Source organism: Sapajus apella, unplaced genomic scaffold (genome assembly GCF_009761245.1).
Source record: "Sapajus apella isolate SASKATOON/1434 unplaced genomic scaffold, GSC_monkey_1.0 scaffold73, whole genome shotgun sequence".
Taxonomy (NCBI): domain Eukaryota; kingdom Metazoa; phylum Chordata; class Mammalia; order Primates; family Cebidae; genus Sapajus; species Sapajus apella.
This window is the reverse complement of record NW_022437013.1, coordinates 4193481-4213046: the sequence shown is the minus strand read 5'-3', so window position 1 is coordinate 4213046 and position 19566 is coordinate 4193481. Positions and strand designations below refer to the sequence as shown.

Below are 19566 nucleotides of genomic sequence, written 5' to 3'. Positions count from 1 at the left end.
ACCAGTCAGAACTGAGATATGTTGTAAGTGTAAAATTCAACTCAGTTTCAAAGAATGTATAATTTCTTACATTAATTATGTTAAAATGATAATATTTTAAATGTATCATTACATGAAATATGTCAAAATTAATTTTGCCCATTTTGTAACTTTTTAAGATGTGGCTACTAGAAAATGTAAAGTTACATACATGATTTACATTTATGACTCACATTATATTTCCTTTGGACAGAGCTGGTCTAGACAGTCACTTTCAGGAAGGTCAGAATGGCCAAGTCCCTCTATCTTAGGCAACCCAAAGCAGCCTACCAGGTTTGGAAAAGAAGGACCCTGGGATACAGGTCTCTCATGAACCCTGCTGTTTTGTGTCCCTTGACCTCCCCTTCTAAAGGCTGTATATTTCATTAGAGAAGGCTTTCTTTCTTATGAGTTTGGGAACAGGAAAGATTGGACTTTCAGAAATAGGTACACATGAGTTGGGGGAAGGGGAATGGAGAACATTGGATTGCTACAACAATGACTTACTGTTGAAGAATAGCAAACTAATTATCACATTACAATTCTCTCAGCCTACCAGGGTGGGTAATTAGCTTCCTTCGGGGCTCCTTTAAAAAAAGAAAGAAAAAGAAAAGATTCCTTCCTAGCAACTAGCTATTTTGTCCTTTTAATTCAATTCAATTCAACTGGGGGCAAAGTTACATAAAAGGAAAATTAACACGTTAATGGCTGAAATGGAAAGAGAGAGAGACAGGTCTTTACGTCTGAAGCCAGGCTTACCTTTGCTCATCAAAATGGCAAGTTCTGGGTTAATCAAAGCATGGCAGTGCATACGCTTTTTTCAAGTATCCCATAGGAGCCTCCTGGGCTCAGATTTTATCTTTTTACCACAGTTCAGTTCCATGGCCTGATTTAAAGACAGACATCGCTAATATGTCTTGGATTCTTAGAGTCCATCAGGTCTGCCTAGTGAAAATGAGTTCCTTGCAGCAATATTATATGGACAACCAAATCCTTACTTAACTTGAGTTTCGGGCTTAGCAACAGATATTCCATTTGGGGCAAACTCAATATTGGCAGAAGTGAAGATTGAGCTTGAAGAGAATAAAGTAGAAGGATTTGATTTATTCATGGGACAGAACAAGAAACATTCAACTTAAAGTCTAAAGATTAAGGAATAAAGAATCAAATTATAGCACAAATTACAGACCAAATAGCATCAATTTACTAAACCTCAAGTCAGAATGAACCTAGCTATTAACTGAACCATGAATTGGACCGTGTGTGTGTATGTGTGTGTGTGTGTGTGTGTGTGTGTGTGTGTGTAGTCTTTCTTTTGTCTTCAAAGGAAGGTAGTTAAAATTTCCTAGAAATTACCTTCCATTGGCCTATCTTCCATAACCGTTTGTTATTCAGGTTGATCGGAGGTTTATAAATACATTCACAAGCTCCAGATCCAAGACTGACTAACACGGGATGGAAACAGGGTGATACTACCATGTCCTAGAAATGAACAGAGCATTTTTGCCCCACTTAACACTATTATCATTTGGTTAAGTGTATTTTAACTTGTATATGTCCCTGGCTAACAGCTAAAAAAATGTTTGACATTTTATGAAACAATCGTTTCTTTTTAAATCTCAAATATCTGTAAGGAAAAATTTATGCCAACTGAAAAGTATGCATTGTCCATAGCTTATCATTCTAGTTACCTGCTTTTGTTTCTGTCTGAGCTATTTTACAACTCTGTAAATTGTAAATACTGATAACAATGGAAAATTATTCTTATCTAGAATTCAAATTCTGAATTCTCTAACAATGATATCAAATCTCAGAGAAGGCAAAAATCTTGCACAAATCCCAAAGCTAGGACTCTCCAACTCCCAGGTTGGAATGGTCCTGAGTGAGGTGGAAGCAGAGAGGGGGAAATGGGCATAGCAAATCCAAACCTTAGCTAAGGTGCTGTTTTGCCCGACATCAGCTTTGCTCTTATGGAATGTTAACTAAATGAATGCCTTGGACTAGGCTCTAAACAAACTGCCATGAAATGGGCTTGGTTATGTTACAACCCTTCAGGGTTGGAATCATGAGGAGGCTCTAGACACATTATCTGAGATTGGCCCAAACATTCTGGCAATTGCCATAAAGATTGTCTAGACTAGGGTTTGACTTCAGTTATGTTAATGAACATCATGAACATAAATGAATATTCCAATTCTTTAAACTGAGAACACCACATTAGATTGGTGGTAGGAAACGGGTTATTTGTAATTTTGATATTTGCCAAGCAAATTCCCCTCATACACCTAAATTGATTACTTTGTTTATTATGTGGTTTGGAATAAATGCTCATTTCTTTTTTTTTTTTAAGTGAAGGAGTTATGAAAAAGCAAGGGCATATCTTGCCTGCCAAAGCCTGGGTTGGGTTCTATTATATTATAATTCCCTTCAATTTGACAAATGTTCATTGAATTCTAATGTATTCCTGTTATACTTTTGATATCTTAGATTCAGTGAAGTGCATATTTTGTAGAAAGAAAATTCTATAGGTGGCATTCTGGAGATCAGTGATTTGACATACATTTAAACTTTGTGTAATTATAGGTAGTTGTGTTCATGTGTGCTGGGTAACCAATTGGATGCAGTCTGCAAAGAGAATCTATTTACTTCAAGCTGATACCACCTAAAAAATTTCTATCTGATGGGTTATATGGTGGTTGAAAAACAGATGTACAAATTCTTCAATATTCCTTCCTCTAATAAATAGTCTACTTCCTCTCTCTTTGAATATAAGTTGGTCTTAGTGACTACTTCCAATGAACATAATAAAGAAGAAGTTACAGTGTTGGCTATGGAGACTAGATCACAAAAGGGACTAAATCTTGTTCTTTATTCATTCTCTTGGATCACAAACTAAGGTGGGAGATCTTGCCAACAGTCATATTGTAAGTGGATCCTATAGCCCCACTTGAACCTTCAGTTGACTGCAGCTCCTACCAATATTTTTACAACATCTGCATGAGAGACTCTGAGCCAGAACCACCTAAATAAACCACTCTAGAATTTCTTGCCTGACAAAACTGTGAGATTAAAAATAATGCCTTTTTTTAAGCCACTAAGTTTTGGGGTGGTTAATTTGTTTCACAGCAAGATACAAGTAATACAGGCTAAAAATCCCAGAAATAGTTAGTGCTGTTTCTGAGAAATGACTAGCTAAGCAATTATTGCCAGACTTTATTACTCTTGACCAAGTGTTTTAAAGTGTATTTTTGCAAGTCTCTGCTTAAAAACTGTCCAATTTTATTCTCAGCCCAAGTGTTAAAAACCTAGGTCTTTGTAGTTTCAGCAATACAAATTTGCTTAGATACAGATGTGTGTGCTCCTCTGTACACTTGATCAAGATAGCATCAAGGCACATGTATTTTTATTTCTTCAGCAAACGTTATCTAAATGCTTGAAGGATCTCTAGCACCATGTTGGGTAAAATAGGTACTTTTGTATATCTATTTATTTGCAAATATTACTGGAGCATCAACTAGGGTCCAGGCACTGTGCTCTGCACTGAGGATATGAAAATGAACCTACCACATTGCCCTTGAGGGGCTCAGTATTTAATTGGGGAAGTAGACACATAAACACATACTTTACAACACAGTGTGGTGAATATTACCCCAGAGATATGAATGGCATGCTATGGTATTGAAGAGGCTGGAACGACTATCTCTATGTGAGGTCTTGAAGGATGAATAGGAGTTTTCAAGCAGAAAAGGCTGATGGGTTATAGGGATGGCATTCCAGGTGTGGGGGAACAGGGATTGCAAAGACATGGAAGTATTAAAAACCTGAGTTGCCTTTTCATACTTTAATTTCCTCAACCCAAGAATAAAGAGATGGCTGGTGATATGCGTGCCCCTGGCAGTGTGAGGCAGGCAATACAGGCTATTCATCTTGGCACAAGCATTTCAAGGCCATCAGGCTGCTCATGATGCCCCAAACTGCAGGGCTCTTTTGTTTCCTCAAGGCTAGCAGACTGCCTGCAAGAATTCTCATGATAAACTCTGAGCCTTGGAATGACAAATGTATGTCTTTTGGACCATATAATTTCCTCAGTGTGAAGAACCTAAAATTGTGCATAAATCTAAGCTTCTGAACTTGGACTTCTGAGGCCTTTTATTTTTGATATTTGTTATAAAAGAATGGAAGACATTGCCTCTTAGATCAGTGCCACTCAAACTCTGGGTCCAATACAAGATAGAGTTCACATCAGAATGCAAATCAACATACTGCTGCCTTCATCAATCAAATCAGGCTCTGAAAAAAAGTCAGCTGAACTAAATGGTTTGCTTAATGGCATAGTTTATTTACATTTGGCACAAGCTCCTAATCTTGCCACAGACTGACTGGTAACAAATAGTTCATGGGTTGGCAGTGATCAATAGACCACATGTTTTAGGTAATTCACTATCCATTAAATAAAATCTTCTATGGTAAATCACTTTGTTTTTCGTTAGAACCCATCTATGCTTTCTTTTCCCATTGTGAAGTTTATACAATTTATCTTGTCTCCCTATATATATGCCATATATATATATATACACACACACACACACACACACACACACACACACATATATGTAAATACACACACACACATATATATATGGTATACTTGTTTCCCTTTTTGTTTGGCTTCTAATTACTTCAGAGTCAAATTTGAAGCTCAAGTGAGTCAACTATGTTGACACTTTGGGGTGTTTTTTTTACAATCTTGTTCTTGATTCTGATTTTCAGTTTCAGGTTTATGGTTAACTTGATTATTCCATTGAATATGTTTTTGCCACATGATGTTGAAGATGATGAAAATGATGACAACCACGACACTAAGCATTACAGCAAGCATGGACAATGGGCCAGGTTTCTGGTTTGCATCCATTTGAGTGGAGTAATGATTGTAGCTGTGCCTCCATGATTCCAAACAAGTTTGACTGTTTTAGTCTCTGAATTGATAGAATGGAGTTTCATGGAGACACAGTGGTGTTCATGAGGAACTGATTCCTCTGCATGCAGAGGGTTTTGTCTTCCATAAATGAAGTCAGCGTGCACAGTTAGGAAAAGAGCACTCACCGTCTTGGTCGTTACCTGAGTCAGCTGGAGACTTGCTTCGGCGCATAGGACCAGGGCTCTTGGCTGAACTCTTCTGAGGTGTTGGGGATGCCTTTGGGCCAGCTGTAGCTGATGGGTTTCCCTTCATGACTCGGCATTCTGGGACAAAGGGACACAAACAGCTTAGTGGGGGTAAAACAGGCTCAGCACGTTATCAGCCTCTGGAAACTGGAGTAACTACCACAGGCCAAAGGACCTAAATGGGTTAGGATTACAGTGTGGTCCGTATTATTGGTAGGAACCATGGTTGTGGGCAGGGAGGCATTAGGGAAATGTGAAAAAGCCACCTGGGTTAAGCTAGGTGTTTAAGACCCTGAATTATGGAAACAAGGGCAAGAGTCCAAAAGCACATCAAGTAAGCAGGTCAAATAGTCAACTCAATCATTTATGGAAAAGCTAGCTATATCTCAGAATAGCACCTATTGATATAATGTTTAATCGATTTCCCTGAAGTAGAGATTAACAGCTCAGGGGCTATAGCTACACAGATGAAACATCCATGAGTAATTTGAAGGATAGGTAGGGAGCTACCACTTATTGTCTATTACATGCTACATGTAATAGTCACATGATATAAATAGTCACTTTATATAAATATAAATAGTCACTTTATATAAATATAAATAGTCACTTTATATAAATAAGCACTATAACCCCACCATCTTGCATTTATACAATTTTTTAAAATTTCCCATGTATGTTACTAAAATCCCTTATGCTGGTTTAATGAATATATTGGCCAATAGTAACTCTGCCACTCAAAACTTAAGAAAGCTTGCTGGTGTGTGGGAGAGTCTGCCAAACATTCCTGCATTTGTCCTAGCCTCAGTCTGACACATTTGGAACTCCCTTTCTATGCAGGTCACTCAACATCCCCTACTATAGTCATTTTGGGCACTAATAGTGCTAATTTATTAGAGGGATTATTATACTCATTTTGCTGATGAGAGTACAAAAACTTAACTCCCCTGCCTAGGACCACAAAACAAGAAATTAGTAGATCAAGGACTAAAAGTCAAGCCTCCTGATTTCCAGTTTAGTGCTCTTTCCACTACCGTTTCTCCAACTTTGTGCTGTGGTGCACAAAGGGAAATCAAACAGCAGGGTAGAGATATAGTCTTTCCTTTAAACACTTTCTTGTTGCCTCCTACTTAAAGGTGCACTGAAATGTAAATTAAACAGACGGATTAAAGGAGCTTTTCTGGTAAATTGAATATTTTAGAAAACTGAGTTAAGCAGAAAGCCCCTTTTGTTTGTTTCACTTCTTATTTTGGTTGGTGACCTTTAGTGATCACTGTCCAGAGCTGAAGGCATAGGAAATTGGACATAACTTGGGGTTTGTTTAGCTCTTCTATAGTCATTGCCTCTTCCTGAAGAGAACACAGCAGAAATGCCACCTTTTTCAGGATTCTTGTCACTTGAGTTGCTTCTAAAGTCTATATTAGCAAAATTTCCTTTGAGTTTTTTCACACTTTGCTTCTCCTACATGGGAAATACGCTTTGAACATGTCTTTGCATCAGCATCACATTCTAACCTTGTTGCTGCGTGAGCTAATTAACCTTTAATGTATAGCTGGAGCTTGGACTCAAACAAAAAGAGATGGGAAGATGATTAGATCCTTCTCATGATTAACAACCCTCTGTAATCCTGAATCACAAGGTAGACAAATGGGGCAGCAAGTCTCATGTTGTGAAAAGATGTGGAAGAATCTCTCTAAATTGGAACCATAATCAATGAGCTAAATAGCTGGAAGATGAATAGGAAAAAAAAAAAAGGATATGTATAATATCCAAGTTCTGACTGAAAATGTTCCTTCCTGGAGTCTGATTGTGCCTGTTATCCCATGTGACACGATATATGGTTCAAGAAATATGTTCATTATTGGGGCAGATAGTGAGTTTTATTGAGTTTGGAGCCTGGGGCTCTGGGACATCCAGTTGAACTTTCAGTTTTACGTGGGTCACGACACATGTTTCCAAATATACAGCAGAAAGTCAAACATTATAAGCCCTTGAAGGATCATGCATGGATTTTCTCCACGCCATACAAACCTGTGGAAATCCTAAGGGATAGAAGGGGAGAAAACAATGGAGCAATAAAACCCAGTGGTTATGCTTACCGTTTTCATCCAGAGAAAAGTCATCCTGAGCGTAGCGAAATTTTTCAGGACCACAGGCAATAAACACATCATCATCACCAAAGAAATCATGGAGACAAGTTACCTATGGAAAAAGCAGAAACACTAATTGGTATATGATGGTCCTGTGACGATGAACCTCACACTATGTTGACAAGGGGAAAAGCTTTACATCCAGGCCATTATCTTCAGCTCCCAGGGGGTTCCTTTTTCTCAAAATACCCACCACACTCATAGTCTGCATCACGACCCCTAGTGAGTGATGGTACACTGCGTACCATTGTCTATCTATGTTTCATGTGTGGTAGTTTCAATTTCATCAAGAGTAAGACTGAAACCATGTCCAAATGGAATACAGCTAGTGCTCGACTTACAACCACGATTGGTTCCGACAGACCGGTTGTAACACAATTTGGTCATAAGTTGAGTAGGCTATATGTACAGTACTGTGAAATGATGTTATAAAAATCTTTAAGTCATATTTTATCATAATTTTATTTCATTATTGTTATATATCATAATTTTCTTTGTTCATTTTATGCCATTTGTATCATGTCTACACCATTTTGTTTCTTATTTTTACATTCGTCAGGTTTAAGTAAAACACTGCATTACCAGTACAACTGGCTTAATATTTGCAAAATATACAAAATTACAAAATACAGGTGCATACAAAAATACAAAATACAGGTGTAAAAAATACCATAGGAAACATTTTCCCAATTGCAAAACATATCAAAATATATAAACATGTACGAAACATTTTATTGGCTGCTGGTGCTTGGCTGCGGATCGTTGATGTCGTCATCTGAGGCAGCAGTTGGGGTTACTGGAGTTGGTTTTTTCATAAACATGGTGAGCTTTGTCTGAATGGTATGTTTCTTTTTTTCTTCATAAATTTCACGATACAGACGAAACACGTCGTGCGCCATCCGTTCAATCCTTGCAAATCGTTCGATGTTTGGGTCCATTGCTTCGAAACGTATAAGAAGTTTATTGGGAGGGGTTTGATGAAAAATATCCAAGACACAAAACACAAATTGCTGTACTGAGTCTAGGATAACAGTTGAAATGGTGCACACGGAGATGGTAGTGCTGCCGGAAGCTGGTCCGCACTGTTGTACGCCCAGCTGGGCAACGTTTGTGCTGCCAGACGCGGAGCAGTCATGGCTAGCGATTGTGGTCGTAAAGTCGAATGGTTATAAGTTGCATAGGTCGTAAGTCGATCAATACCTGTACCCTTTTCTGAAGAAAAGTCAACCAGCAGATGGCCCTACGAATGTCACCTTTTCTCAGAGTCTCAAAGACAGGGAGCTCCTGTCCCAACTCTAGGGCAGGGACTGGTCCAAGGCAGATGAGAAAAATCTACCGCCTGAAATGGATAGACCCTGTAGCTGACCCAGAAGTGTAAATGTGCTGCTTCATCTGAATGGGTTCTAAAAGGAGGACACAATTTATTAACTGCTTTGGATACACAAAAATTGAACTTTTGCTAAAAGCTGGCCAAGAGTACCATTTTTTCCTGTGAAACCAGAAGAGGAAAACTTAAAACTTCATCATAAGCAATGGGTCCCAATAGGCCTGAGTTTCTGCTGGTAGATCCATGTTCCCAAGACCCTCATGCCTGCTAGCATCCTAAGCATTACTGCTTCTCCACAACAGAGAGACAGTCTCCCCAACCCCCTTTCTGCACAAAGAGATGAGGGTCCCTGGCAAAGTACGTTGCTCCCTGCAGTCTCCTCACTTCTCGGCTTTCCTAATTACATCTGATAATTAGTCCAGCACATCAGGGAAACCCCAGGAGGAACCACAGAGTCAAAACATGCTTATCCCACTTCTTAGTTTGAAAGTGTTCAAAGCCTCTAATTGTTCTAAGTTTCTCATTCAAGCTGCCAGCAATGGCTTTCCAGAGGCATGGTGCTCACAAACTAACAACAGCTTGCTGGGTGCAGAGAGCAATATGTTACCTTAGAAAAATGTTTATATTAATAACATCACCCCCACTCAAGGTTAATCCCTGTTTTCTCAGCCAAAATGATTGCAAGCCTTACACAAAAGGTGATATACTTAAAGATTATCACCATTGTGTCAGCCTCCCAATCATCCAATAGATGCCCAGAGAAGGAAAGGTGGCTCAAAGGACTACAGAGTCACTCTCATTAAGCCTCTTTCCAGTCCTGGGTCCTGACCTCATCAAATTCGCCAACACTTGTTCTTCACCCATTCATTCCATGATCACAGAATGACAATCAGAGCTACCAATTAATTGAATGCTTACTCTGTGACAGGCACTCTGGTAAGTACTTCCAAATCTGTCATCTCATTTTACCCTCACAAGAAACCCTAGAAGTCAGTATTTACTGTCATTACTATTTTAGACTTGGGAAAGCTGAGACCCAGAAATAAGTTTTCCAGGTAGAAATCAATGAGGCCAAATAAACACAGATTAATCTAACTTCAAAGCCTGCCCTTTTAACCACTTGGCAATACGAAACACTTACATATAGATCAGTCACTGGAGAGAATAAGATGACTAAGACTCAGGCCATGACTTCATGGAACTCACAGTCTGATGAGGTGAGATACATTGAAACAGAGCATTTTGTTCTGTTGGTGCTGTGAAAGATATTGATTACCATGTCCAAATAACCCTAGTCACTGGTTAGTATTGTTAGTTCAATAGGCATCCTGCATATTGTCCTGGTAGTGGATCCAATGACAGAGGCTACCTGGTTTTGAGCCTAGCTGCAGATCTCTCACCAATATCTTGGACCTGGGCCCAGTTAAACACAGAGCCCTTAACTCTGATACACCAAATATCTTCCAACTATTTACCTGCCACCACATCCTGACCCTGAAGGCCTCTGCCATATCTTCTTATTCGAGGCTGCCTTTGACCCTGACTAGCTGACTTTATTTTTGGTCATGAGTCAGGAAAACCTCACCCACGGATACCCCTCTGTTAGTGGTCTCTAGGATTTAGCACTTTGTTTCAAGACCTGCCTGTATTTTCATGAGGACTCACTTAGTTCTCCCCATTGGATCACAGGTTTCTGAATCTAACAACCAAATTTATACCTTCCTCTGTATCTTCCAGTAGTTCCTTGTAGAGAGCTTATCACACACTGAAAATTTACTTAGGGCTGTTTCTGCCTCAGATGCATGCAAAGAAGTTAAGAAACAGGAACTTTCAGGGGCTTTGTAAGGATATACAAAGACAGATAAGTAGGAATAAGAAAGATGAAATCAATTGTGGCAGATGCAGAGATTAACATTTAGAGACTTTAAAAGGTAACACAAATACACAAATTTAGTAAAAAGAAAGTAGAAATAACTGTGAATTCAGAAACTATTCTTCACATAAATATGCTAATTAGTTTGAAAACAAACGTAATGGATGATTTTTGAAGAAAAGTCTAAATAATCAAATTAGCTCAAAAAGAAATAGAAAATTGAAACTAATAGCTGTAAAAAGAATTTAGTAAATAATTCAAACAGCAATCTTCCTGCAAAGTCACCAGAGCATTCATTTTGGATGCATTTGTGGAAATTGCTTCCTAAGAAGAAAACCTAAAGCTCCAAAGCAGCCATCTCAGACACATGCTATGATAGCCTATTGTAGGACAATAACGCCTTACATGTTGCTCTAGGGGTTGCTGTTACAATGACCCACCCTCCTTCAACCCCAAGCCTCTCCACTGGCACCCAGGCTTTGGGAAAAGCCTTTGGATAACCCCCCGCTTTAGGGAGCTTCTAGGAAAGGCAAAGTCCCCTACGCTTCTGACAGGCTCACAATGGTGTGGCTGGCTTCAAACACATTCATGTTGCAATCCAGCTGTTCAGCATCAGATTTCTTTGTGTGATCCCATTCCACATTTTACTGGCTCCCAAATGTAGACAAATGTACTTTGTGCATGTGGATACCCAGCTTTCCTAAATGTCTTGGCTATTGAGACACAGCAGCCCCCCCATCTTTGTTACAGGGTTGGGAAAATAGAATGCTCTCCATCTTAAATAAGAAGAACTCAAAACACAGAGTCAAAATGTCCCAAGGGTACATAGCTGGCTATGGCAGAGTTGAGACTAGCATTCAGGTGTCCTGCTTCAAATTAAGACAAAACAGTTCAATTTCCTGAAAGAACATATCTTCCTGAAGCCCTGACTTCAAACGCATATCTATAGCCTAGATAGGAGAGTCTATATTTGTCCTAGTCAATGCCTGCTATGCATTAGAACATCTTACTGGATTGAAAAAAAAAACTTCTTTAAGTATCATATTTTTAATCTATGGACAACAAAACTTCTGTTCATTACTGTAACTAATAACTGAGTATATGGTGGAGAAGGATGGGGAGAAGGAGAAAGAAAAGAAAGAGGAAGAAGGAAAAGAAGGAGGAGGAAGAGAAGAATAATGGACTATAAGAAATAATTCTCAAATGAAATTCACACTCACTTAACACCTGCTTTTTAAAATTCCATGGAAGTAATGTGATACAAAGTCCACCTTAGCTTACATTACACGTGTATAATTTTCCAAATTAGTTTTTTGAGATAGAATTTCCATTACAAGGGGCAACAGAAGTAGTGAATATAATAATCATTATGATATCACTTACAGCATCCCCAGGGATCAAAGGTCTTGCTGACATCAGCTTCAGTATGAGTCATACTTGGATTTTTAAGTCAGAGAAGAGAACACAAAGGCATGACACCTACCTTTATAATTAATCAACTTCCAGCACAAAAATCAATAAAATCAACTCACATTAACATTGAACCATTAACTCAATGCTCTTCCTTTAAAAAAAAAAAAAAAAAAAAAAACAGCAGGTGTTGAGGGAAGGGAAGCCAGCTTGGCTGTACATTAGCGTGAACAATAGATTATATGGATAGTCTAGTGGCTTAAATGTCAAAGTACAAATGGGGAAATGGAGACAACAGAACACTGTGTCAGAGCAGTTTGATTCTATTGGCTGCAAATAGAAACTTCACTGTGTGACTTGATTTAAGCTTGACTAGATTCTCCATCCACATATTATGGATGCTGGCAGTTCATTTTTGAACATGCTTGTTGCTAGTAGATTCTACATTTCACTTACCTAACTATTCAGAAAGAAATGTTATCTCGAGAAGTAAGTCTTGCTCAGGTATCTATGATGCTCACTTTTAACTTGTAGAATATTTTCATTGAAAGTTCAGGCCGGGCACGGTGGCTCAAGCCTGTAATCCCAGCACTTTGGGAGACCGAGGCGGGTGGATCACGAGGTCAAGAGATCGAGACCATCCTGGTCAACATGGTGAAACCCCGTCTCTACTAAAAATACAAAAAATTAGCTGGGCATGGTGGTGCGTGCCTGTAATCCCAGCTACTCAGGAGGCTGAGGCAGGAGAATTGCCTGAACCCAGGAGGCGGAGGTTGCAGTGAGCCGAGATCGCGCCATTGCACTCCAGCCTGGGTAACATGAGTGAAACTCCGTCTCAAAAAACAAAAAAAAAAAAAAAAAAGAAAGTTCAATTCCACCAATATTGATACATTAAGTACTTACTAGGGCAAAGGAACTCTGAGAGAGATACAGAAATGTACAATAAAGGGTCCTGTCTTCAAAGAGTTGAAAACATAAGAAGCAAGTCAGAATTACACAAATAATTGGAATACAAGGCAGACTGTTTTTAGCACCATTATAAAGATGCAAAGAAAAAGGGAAGCACAGAAGACAAAGGGAATAATTCTAATTATGAACTGGGGAAGGCTTCACAGAGAAAAACTGAGTCTTGAAGGATGAGTGGGATATAGGTTGATGGAGGTATTCCAGGCAGAAGTAATTGCAGAGCAAAGGTAAGTACCTTTTTCTTATCAGCCCTAGAAAGAAAAGAGTTGCATCTTGTTGACTACAGTAAGACATTCTGATCTTCCAAAGCTGTGCACAGCACAATTGCCTAGGCTCACCTGCCAACCTTCTGCACAGGCAAATCATAGAGTTATCTATTGGTGGAATTCAAGGTGAAGAGGAGGGCAGAAAATGTCTATGAGGAGGAGTGGATGGAGTGGTAAAGAAGAAGGAAACATTGTGGCAAGGAACACAAATCACATTGATTTTTCGGTCTTGCTAACAGTGTGCCCTGCCTATCAAGAATGACAGGCAAGTTTTGCAAAATGAGTTAATAAAATTTCAGTAAACATACCAGATGAGGCTTTTTCTAAATGTCACTGTTACTAGTATTTTGGAACATTTCCCACCTGCCAGCCCTGGACCAGCTCCAGTCAGAGGTTGACACAGAGTTGACTTGGTGAGCTGCAGCAGCAACCTTTCTGAAACAACCCTGACTTAAAAAAAATTTTTTTTTTATCAGACTCATGTTTCTGGGGTTATCTTGAAGTATATTACTTGTGGGGTTTTTTTATGACAACATTTTTGCTTGCATAACAAGCTCCTTGGTTCTATAGTACCTTTTTTTGGGCACAGATCTCTTTATTCAGTGCCCTGAACTTCCCCAGAATCTGTGCCGAAATAATAACAATGACACTTGCACTTGTATGGTAACTGTACCGTTTTTAAAACACTTCCACATTTACAGTATTTTATGTTCTCTTTCATACCTGTAATTCTCCTCTCAACCCAATCCAATCAGGCTTTCATTCCAATTGCTCCACCAAGGCTACTCTTGTCAAAGTCAGCAATGGCTTCCATGTTGTCAAATCCAATGGTCCTTCTCTGGACTCATCTTACTTAACCCATCAGCAACATTGGATATAAGTTGATCAAGTTCTTTTCTGAAATGCTTTCCCTTCTTTGCTTATGTGAGATCACAGTCTTCAAAATTTCCTTCTGTTTCAGTCATCCTTGCTAGATTCTCTTCCCTTTTAGACTTCCAGTATTTGAAATCCCCAGTGCTCAGCATCTCTTTTATTTTTTATTTAGCATTTTTACTAGGTGAACATATCGAGTTCCAAGGCTTTGCACACTGCTATGGTTTCAATGTTTGTTTGCTCCAAAACTCAAGATGAAACTTACTCCCGAATGTGGCATTATTGAAAGGTGCGGTTTTTAAGAGGTGGTTGGATCATGAGGGCTCTGGATGAATGGGTTAATGGATTAATGAGTTATCAAGGGAGGAGAAATGGTGGCTTTACAAGAAAAGAAAGTGAGACCTGAGCTAACATGTTCAGTCCCCTTGCCATGTGATTCCCTGTACCACCTTGGAAGTCTACAGAAAGCCTTTACCAGCAAGAAGACCCTCACCAGATTTGACCCCTTGACCTTGGACTTCACAACCTCCAGGAATGTAAGAAATAAATTATGTTTCTTTATAAATTACCCAGCTTCAGGTATTCTGTTATAAGCAACAGAAAATTAACTAAGACACATACAATCTATATACTGAATACTCACACATTGATATCTCCAGGTCCTTCTTTCCCCTGTACTCTAGACATGTATATCCAACTGCCTGCTCAATATCTCCACTTGCTTGTCTGATAGGCATCCCACATTTAATATGCCCAAGACTAAACTCTTATTTCTCTCCTCCATATATTACTTCCCCTCAGCTTTCCTTGTCTTAAAAAAGGTACAATTTACACAGTTACCCAAACCAGAAACCTGAGAGTCATTTTTGATTAGGAGTCACTTTTCTTCCTCACCCTGGTCACTATACTAGTCTAAAATACACCATAATATAGTCTCATAACTGGTCTCTAGGCAGCATGCCCTCCCCATGCCCCTCAAATACCTATTCTGTTTTGTATAAATCAGTCAGAGTAGTATTTTATAATTTTAATCAGGAATATAACTTTTCTGTTTAAAACCCTTGAAAGCCTGCCCATCATTGATAGAATAAAATCCAAACATTTTAGCTCCCTGGGTGATGGAAGGGCGGCATCCATCTCTATAGCTCCAGGCCATGCTTTTTCCCTGCTGGAGCCAGGGAGCTGGACTGCTTGGTCCCAAGATGTGTCCCTGACAGCCCAGCACACCAGCTGTGGCAGACTGTGGCCAGAGTGCCTCTTCAGGCCTGACTCTGACTCATCCTTCCTTATTTCCCTACTTACTAACATCCCTTCCTTACTTTCCTGCAGGAACCCCAATAGCTCCAGCCAGAGGCTCAGGGGCAGAACTCTGATCTCCCTGGGCCTGAACCCTTACAGGTAGGGGTGGCTGCAGTCTCTGTAGACCAGCAGACTTAGCCTTTCCTCTTGGTAGTTCTGAGGAATCCGGGCAGCCCAGATGAGTGAGTTTCCCCTCAGCGAGGCACAACCTCTCCACCAAGGGACAAAGCGTTTCATTAAACAGGTCCTGTTCCCTGTGCCACACAACTGGATGAGACTCTTCAACAGGGGTTGTCAGGTACCCTACATAGGAGTGATCCTACTGGCATCAGGTTGGTGCCCCTCGAGGACAGAGATCCCAAAAGAAGGAAGAGGCACCGATCTTTGCTGTTTCTACAGCCTCCTTGAGTAACATCTCCAGGTGTGGAGTGAGCCAGATGAATAGGACCTGAAGCAAACCCCCAGCAAACCACAGCACCCCTACAGAAGAGGGTCCTGACCATTGAAAGAAAAACAAACAAATAGAGAGCAACAACAACAGCATCATCAAAACAAAAGAGTCCCCACAAAAACCCCATGTAAGGGACAGCAGCCTCAAAGGTTGAAACTAGACAAAGTCATGAAGATGAGAAAGAATCAACGAAAAAACACTGAAAACGCAAAAGGGTGCAGAATTGAAAGAAGGATGAGATAGATGAATTGACAGAAGTAGGCTTCAGAAGATGGGTAATAAAAAAACTATGTTGAGCTAAAGAAGCATGTTCTAACCCAATGCAAAGAATCCAATGCAAAGAACAGATCAATGAGACAGAAAATTAACAAGGGTATTCCAGACCTGAACTCATCTCTGGATCAAGTGGACCTAATAGACATCTATAGAAGTCTCCATCCCAAATCAAGAGATTATACATTATTCTCAGCACCACATGGCACTAATTCTAAAATTGACCACATAATTGGAAGAAAAACACTCCTCAGCAAATGTGAAAGAACTAAAATGCTAACGAACAGTTTCTCAGACCACAGTGCAATCAAATTAGAACTCAGAATTATGAAACTCACTCAAAACCACATAATTACATGGAAGTTGAACAAACTGCTCCTGGATGACTCCTGGGTAAATAATGAAATTGAGGCAGAAATCAAGAAGTTCTTTGAAACCATGAGAACAATGAGACAATGTAACGGAATCTCTGGGACACAGCTAAAGTAGTGTTAAAAGGGAAATTTATAGCATTAAATGGCCACATCAGAAAGGTAGAAAGATCTCAAATTGACAACCTAACATCACAATTAAAAGAGCTAAAGAGACAAGAGCAAACTAATCCAAAACCTAGCAGAAGTCAAGAAATAACAAAGATCAGAGCAGAACTGAAGGAGATAGGGACACAAAAAACCCTCCAAAAAATCAATGAATCCAGGAGCTGTTTTTTAAAAAAGTTAACAAAATAGATAGATGATTAGCTAGCTTAATAAAAAAGAAAAGAGAGAAGAATCAAATAGATACAATAAAAGTGATAAAAGGGATATCATCACTGATGCCACAGAAATACAAACTACCATCAGAGAATAATATAAACACCTCTATACAAATAAACTAGAAAATCTAGAAGAAATGGATAAATTCCTGGACACATACACCCTTCCAAGACTAAACCTGGAAGAAATTGAGTCCCTGAATAGACCAATAACAAGTTCTGAAATTGAGGCAGTAATTAGTAGCCTACAAACCAAAAAAATGCCCAGGAACAGACTGATTCACAGCCAACTTCTACAGAGGTACAAAGAGAATCTAGTACCATTACTTCTGAAACTATTCCAAACAACTGAAAAGGAGGGACTCCTCCCTAACTCATTTCATGAAGCCAGCATCATCCTGATACCAAAACTGGGAAGCAACACAACAAAAATAGAAAACTTCAGGCCAATAGCCCTGATGAACATCAATGCGAAAATCCTCAATAAAATACTGGCAGATCAGGTGCGGTGGCTCATGCCAGTAATCCCAGCACTTTGGGAGGCTGAGGTGGTTGGATCACCTGAGGTCAGGAGTTTGAGACCAGCCTGGTCAACATGGTGAAACCCCATCTCTACTAAAAATACAAAAATGAGCCAGGCATGGTGGTGGGTACCTGAAATCTCAGCTACTTGGGAGGCTGAGGCAGGAGAATCACTTGAACCCAGTAGGCAGAGGTTGCAGTGGGTGGAGTTTGCACCACTGCCCTCCAGCCTGGGTGACAGAGCAAGACCCATCTCAAAAAAAAAAAAAAAAAACTGGCAAACAAAATCCAGTAGCACATCAAAAACTTATCCATCATGAACAAGTCAGCTTCATCCCTGGGATGCAAGACTGGTTCAACATATGCAAATCAATAAACATAATCCATCACATAAACAGAATCAAAGACAAAAAATACATGATTATCTCAATAGATGCAGAAAAATCCTTTGATAAAATTTGACATTTATTCATGTTAAAATCTCTCAATAAACCAGGTATTGATGGAGCATATCTCAAAATAGTAAGAGCTATTTATGACAAATCTACAGTCAATATCATATTGAATGGGCAACAGCTGGAAGTATTTCCTTTGAAAACTGGTACAAGGAAAGGATGCCCTCTCTTACACGCCTACTCATCACAGTATTGGAAGTTCTGGCCAGGGCAATCAGGCAAGAGAAAGAAATAAACAGTATTCAAGTAGTAAGAGAGGAAGTCAAATTGTATCTGTTTGCAGATGTCATGATTTTATATATAGAAACCTCATCAACTCAGCCCCAAAACTCCTTAAACTAACAATCAACTTCAGCAAAATCTCAGGATACAAAATCATTGTGCAAAAATCACAAGCATTCCTTTACAACAACAAGAGACAACCAGATAACCAAATCATGAATGAACTCCTATGGACAGTCACTACAAAAAAAGAATAAAATACCTAGGAATACAGCTAACAAGGGATGTGAAGGACCTCTTCAAGGAGAACTACAAACCACTGCTCAAGGAAATAAGAGGACACAAACAAATGGAAAAACATTCCATTCTCACAGATAGGAAAAATCAATATCATGAAAATGGCCATACTACCCAAAGTATTTTATAGACTCAATGCTATTCCCATCAAGCTACCATTGACATTCTTCAAAGACTTAGAAAAAGAAAACACTTTAAATTTTACATGGAATCAAAGAAGACCCTGTATAGCCAAGATAATCCTAAGCAAAAAGAACAAAGCTGGAGGCGTCACACTACCTGACTTCTAACTATACTATAAGGCTACAATAACCAAAACAGCACGTTACTGGTACCAAAACAGACATATAGACCAATGGAACAAAACAGCAACCTCAGAAATAACACTACATGTCTACAACCATAAGACTTTTGACAAACCTGACAAAATCAAGCAATGGGGAAAGGATCTCCTAGTCAGTGGATTAAAGGCTTACATGTAAAACCCAAAATCATAAAAACCCTAGAAGAAAACCTAGGCAATACCATTCAGCACATAGGGATAGACAAAGACTTCATGACAAAAATGCCAAAAGCAATGGCAACAAAAGACAAAATTGACAAACGAGATCTAATTAAACTAAAGAGCTTCTGCACAGCAAAGGAAACTATCAGAGTGAACAGGCAACCTACAGAATGGGAGAAAATTTCTGCAATGTACCCATCTGACAAAGGTCTAATATCCAGAATTTACAGGGAACTTAAACAAATTTACAAGAAAAAAAAAAAAAACATGAAAAGTGGGCAAAGACTATGAACAGACTTCTCAAAGTACGACATTTATGTGGCCAAGAAACATAGGGAAAAAAGCTCAACATCACTGATTATTAGAGAAAAGCAAATCAAAACCACAATGAGATACTATCTCACACCAGTCAGAATGGCGATTATTAAAAAGTCAAGAAACAACAAATGCTGGTGAGGCTGTGGAGAAATAGGAACACTTTTATGCTGTTGGTGGGAATGTAAATTAGTTCAACCGTTGTGGAAGACAGTATGGTAATTCCTCAGGGATCTAGAATGAGAAATACCATCGGACCCAGCAATCCCATTAATAGGTATATATTCAAAGGATTATAAATCATTCTATTATAAAGACACATACACATGTATGCTTATTGCAGCACTATTTACAATAGCAAAGTCATGAAAACAATCCAAATGCCCATCTATGATAGACAAGACAAAAAATAATGTGGTACATAGAC

The 19566-nt window shown here is 39.1% G+C and overlaps 1 protein-coding gene across 10 annotated transcripts in view; it reads right to left on the bottom strand.

Moving 5' to 3' along the window:
* Window positions 1-19566, bottom strand: part of DCX (doublecortin) — a 120010-nt gene that overhangs the window by 30669 nt on the left and 69775 nt on the right. For 5 of the 10 annotated variants that reach the window (XM_032250821.1, XM_032250813.1, XM_032250816.1 and 2 more), the window contains exons 4-5: window positions 7281-7383; window positions 5122-5259 (exon numbers count right to left, since the gene is read on the bottom strand). In XM_032250821.1, the coding sequence (XP_032106712.1) occupies window positions 5122-5259; window positions 7281-7383 (241 nt within the window). The remainder of the gene's footprint in view (window positions 1-5121; window positions 5260-7280; window positions 7384-19566) is intronic. The other 5 variants (XM_032250822.1, XM_032250818.1, XM_032250819.1 and 2 more) reach the window with 1 other exon arrangement.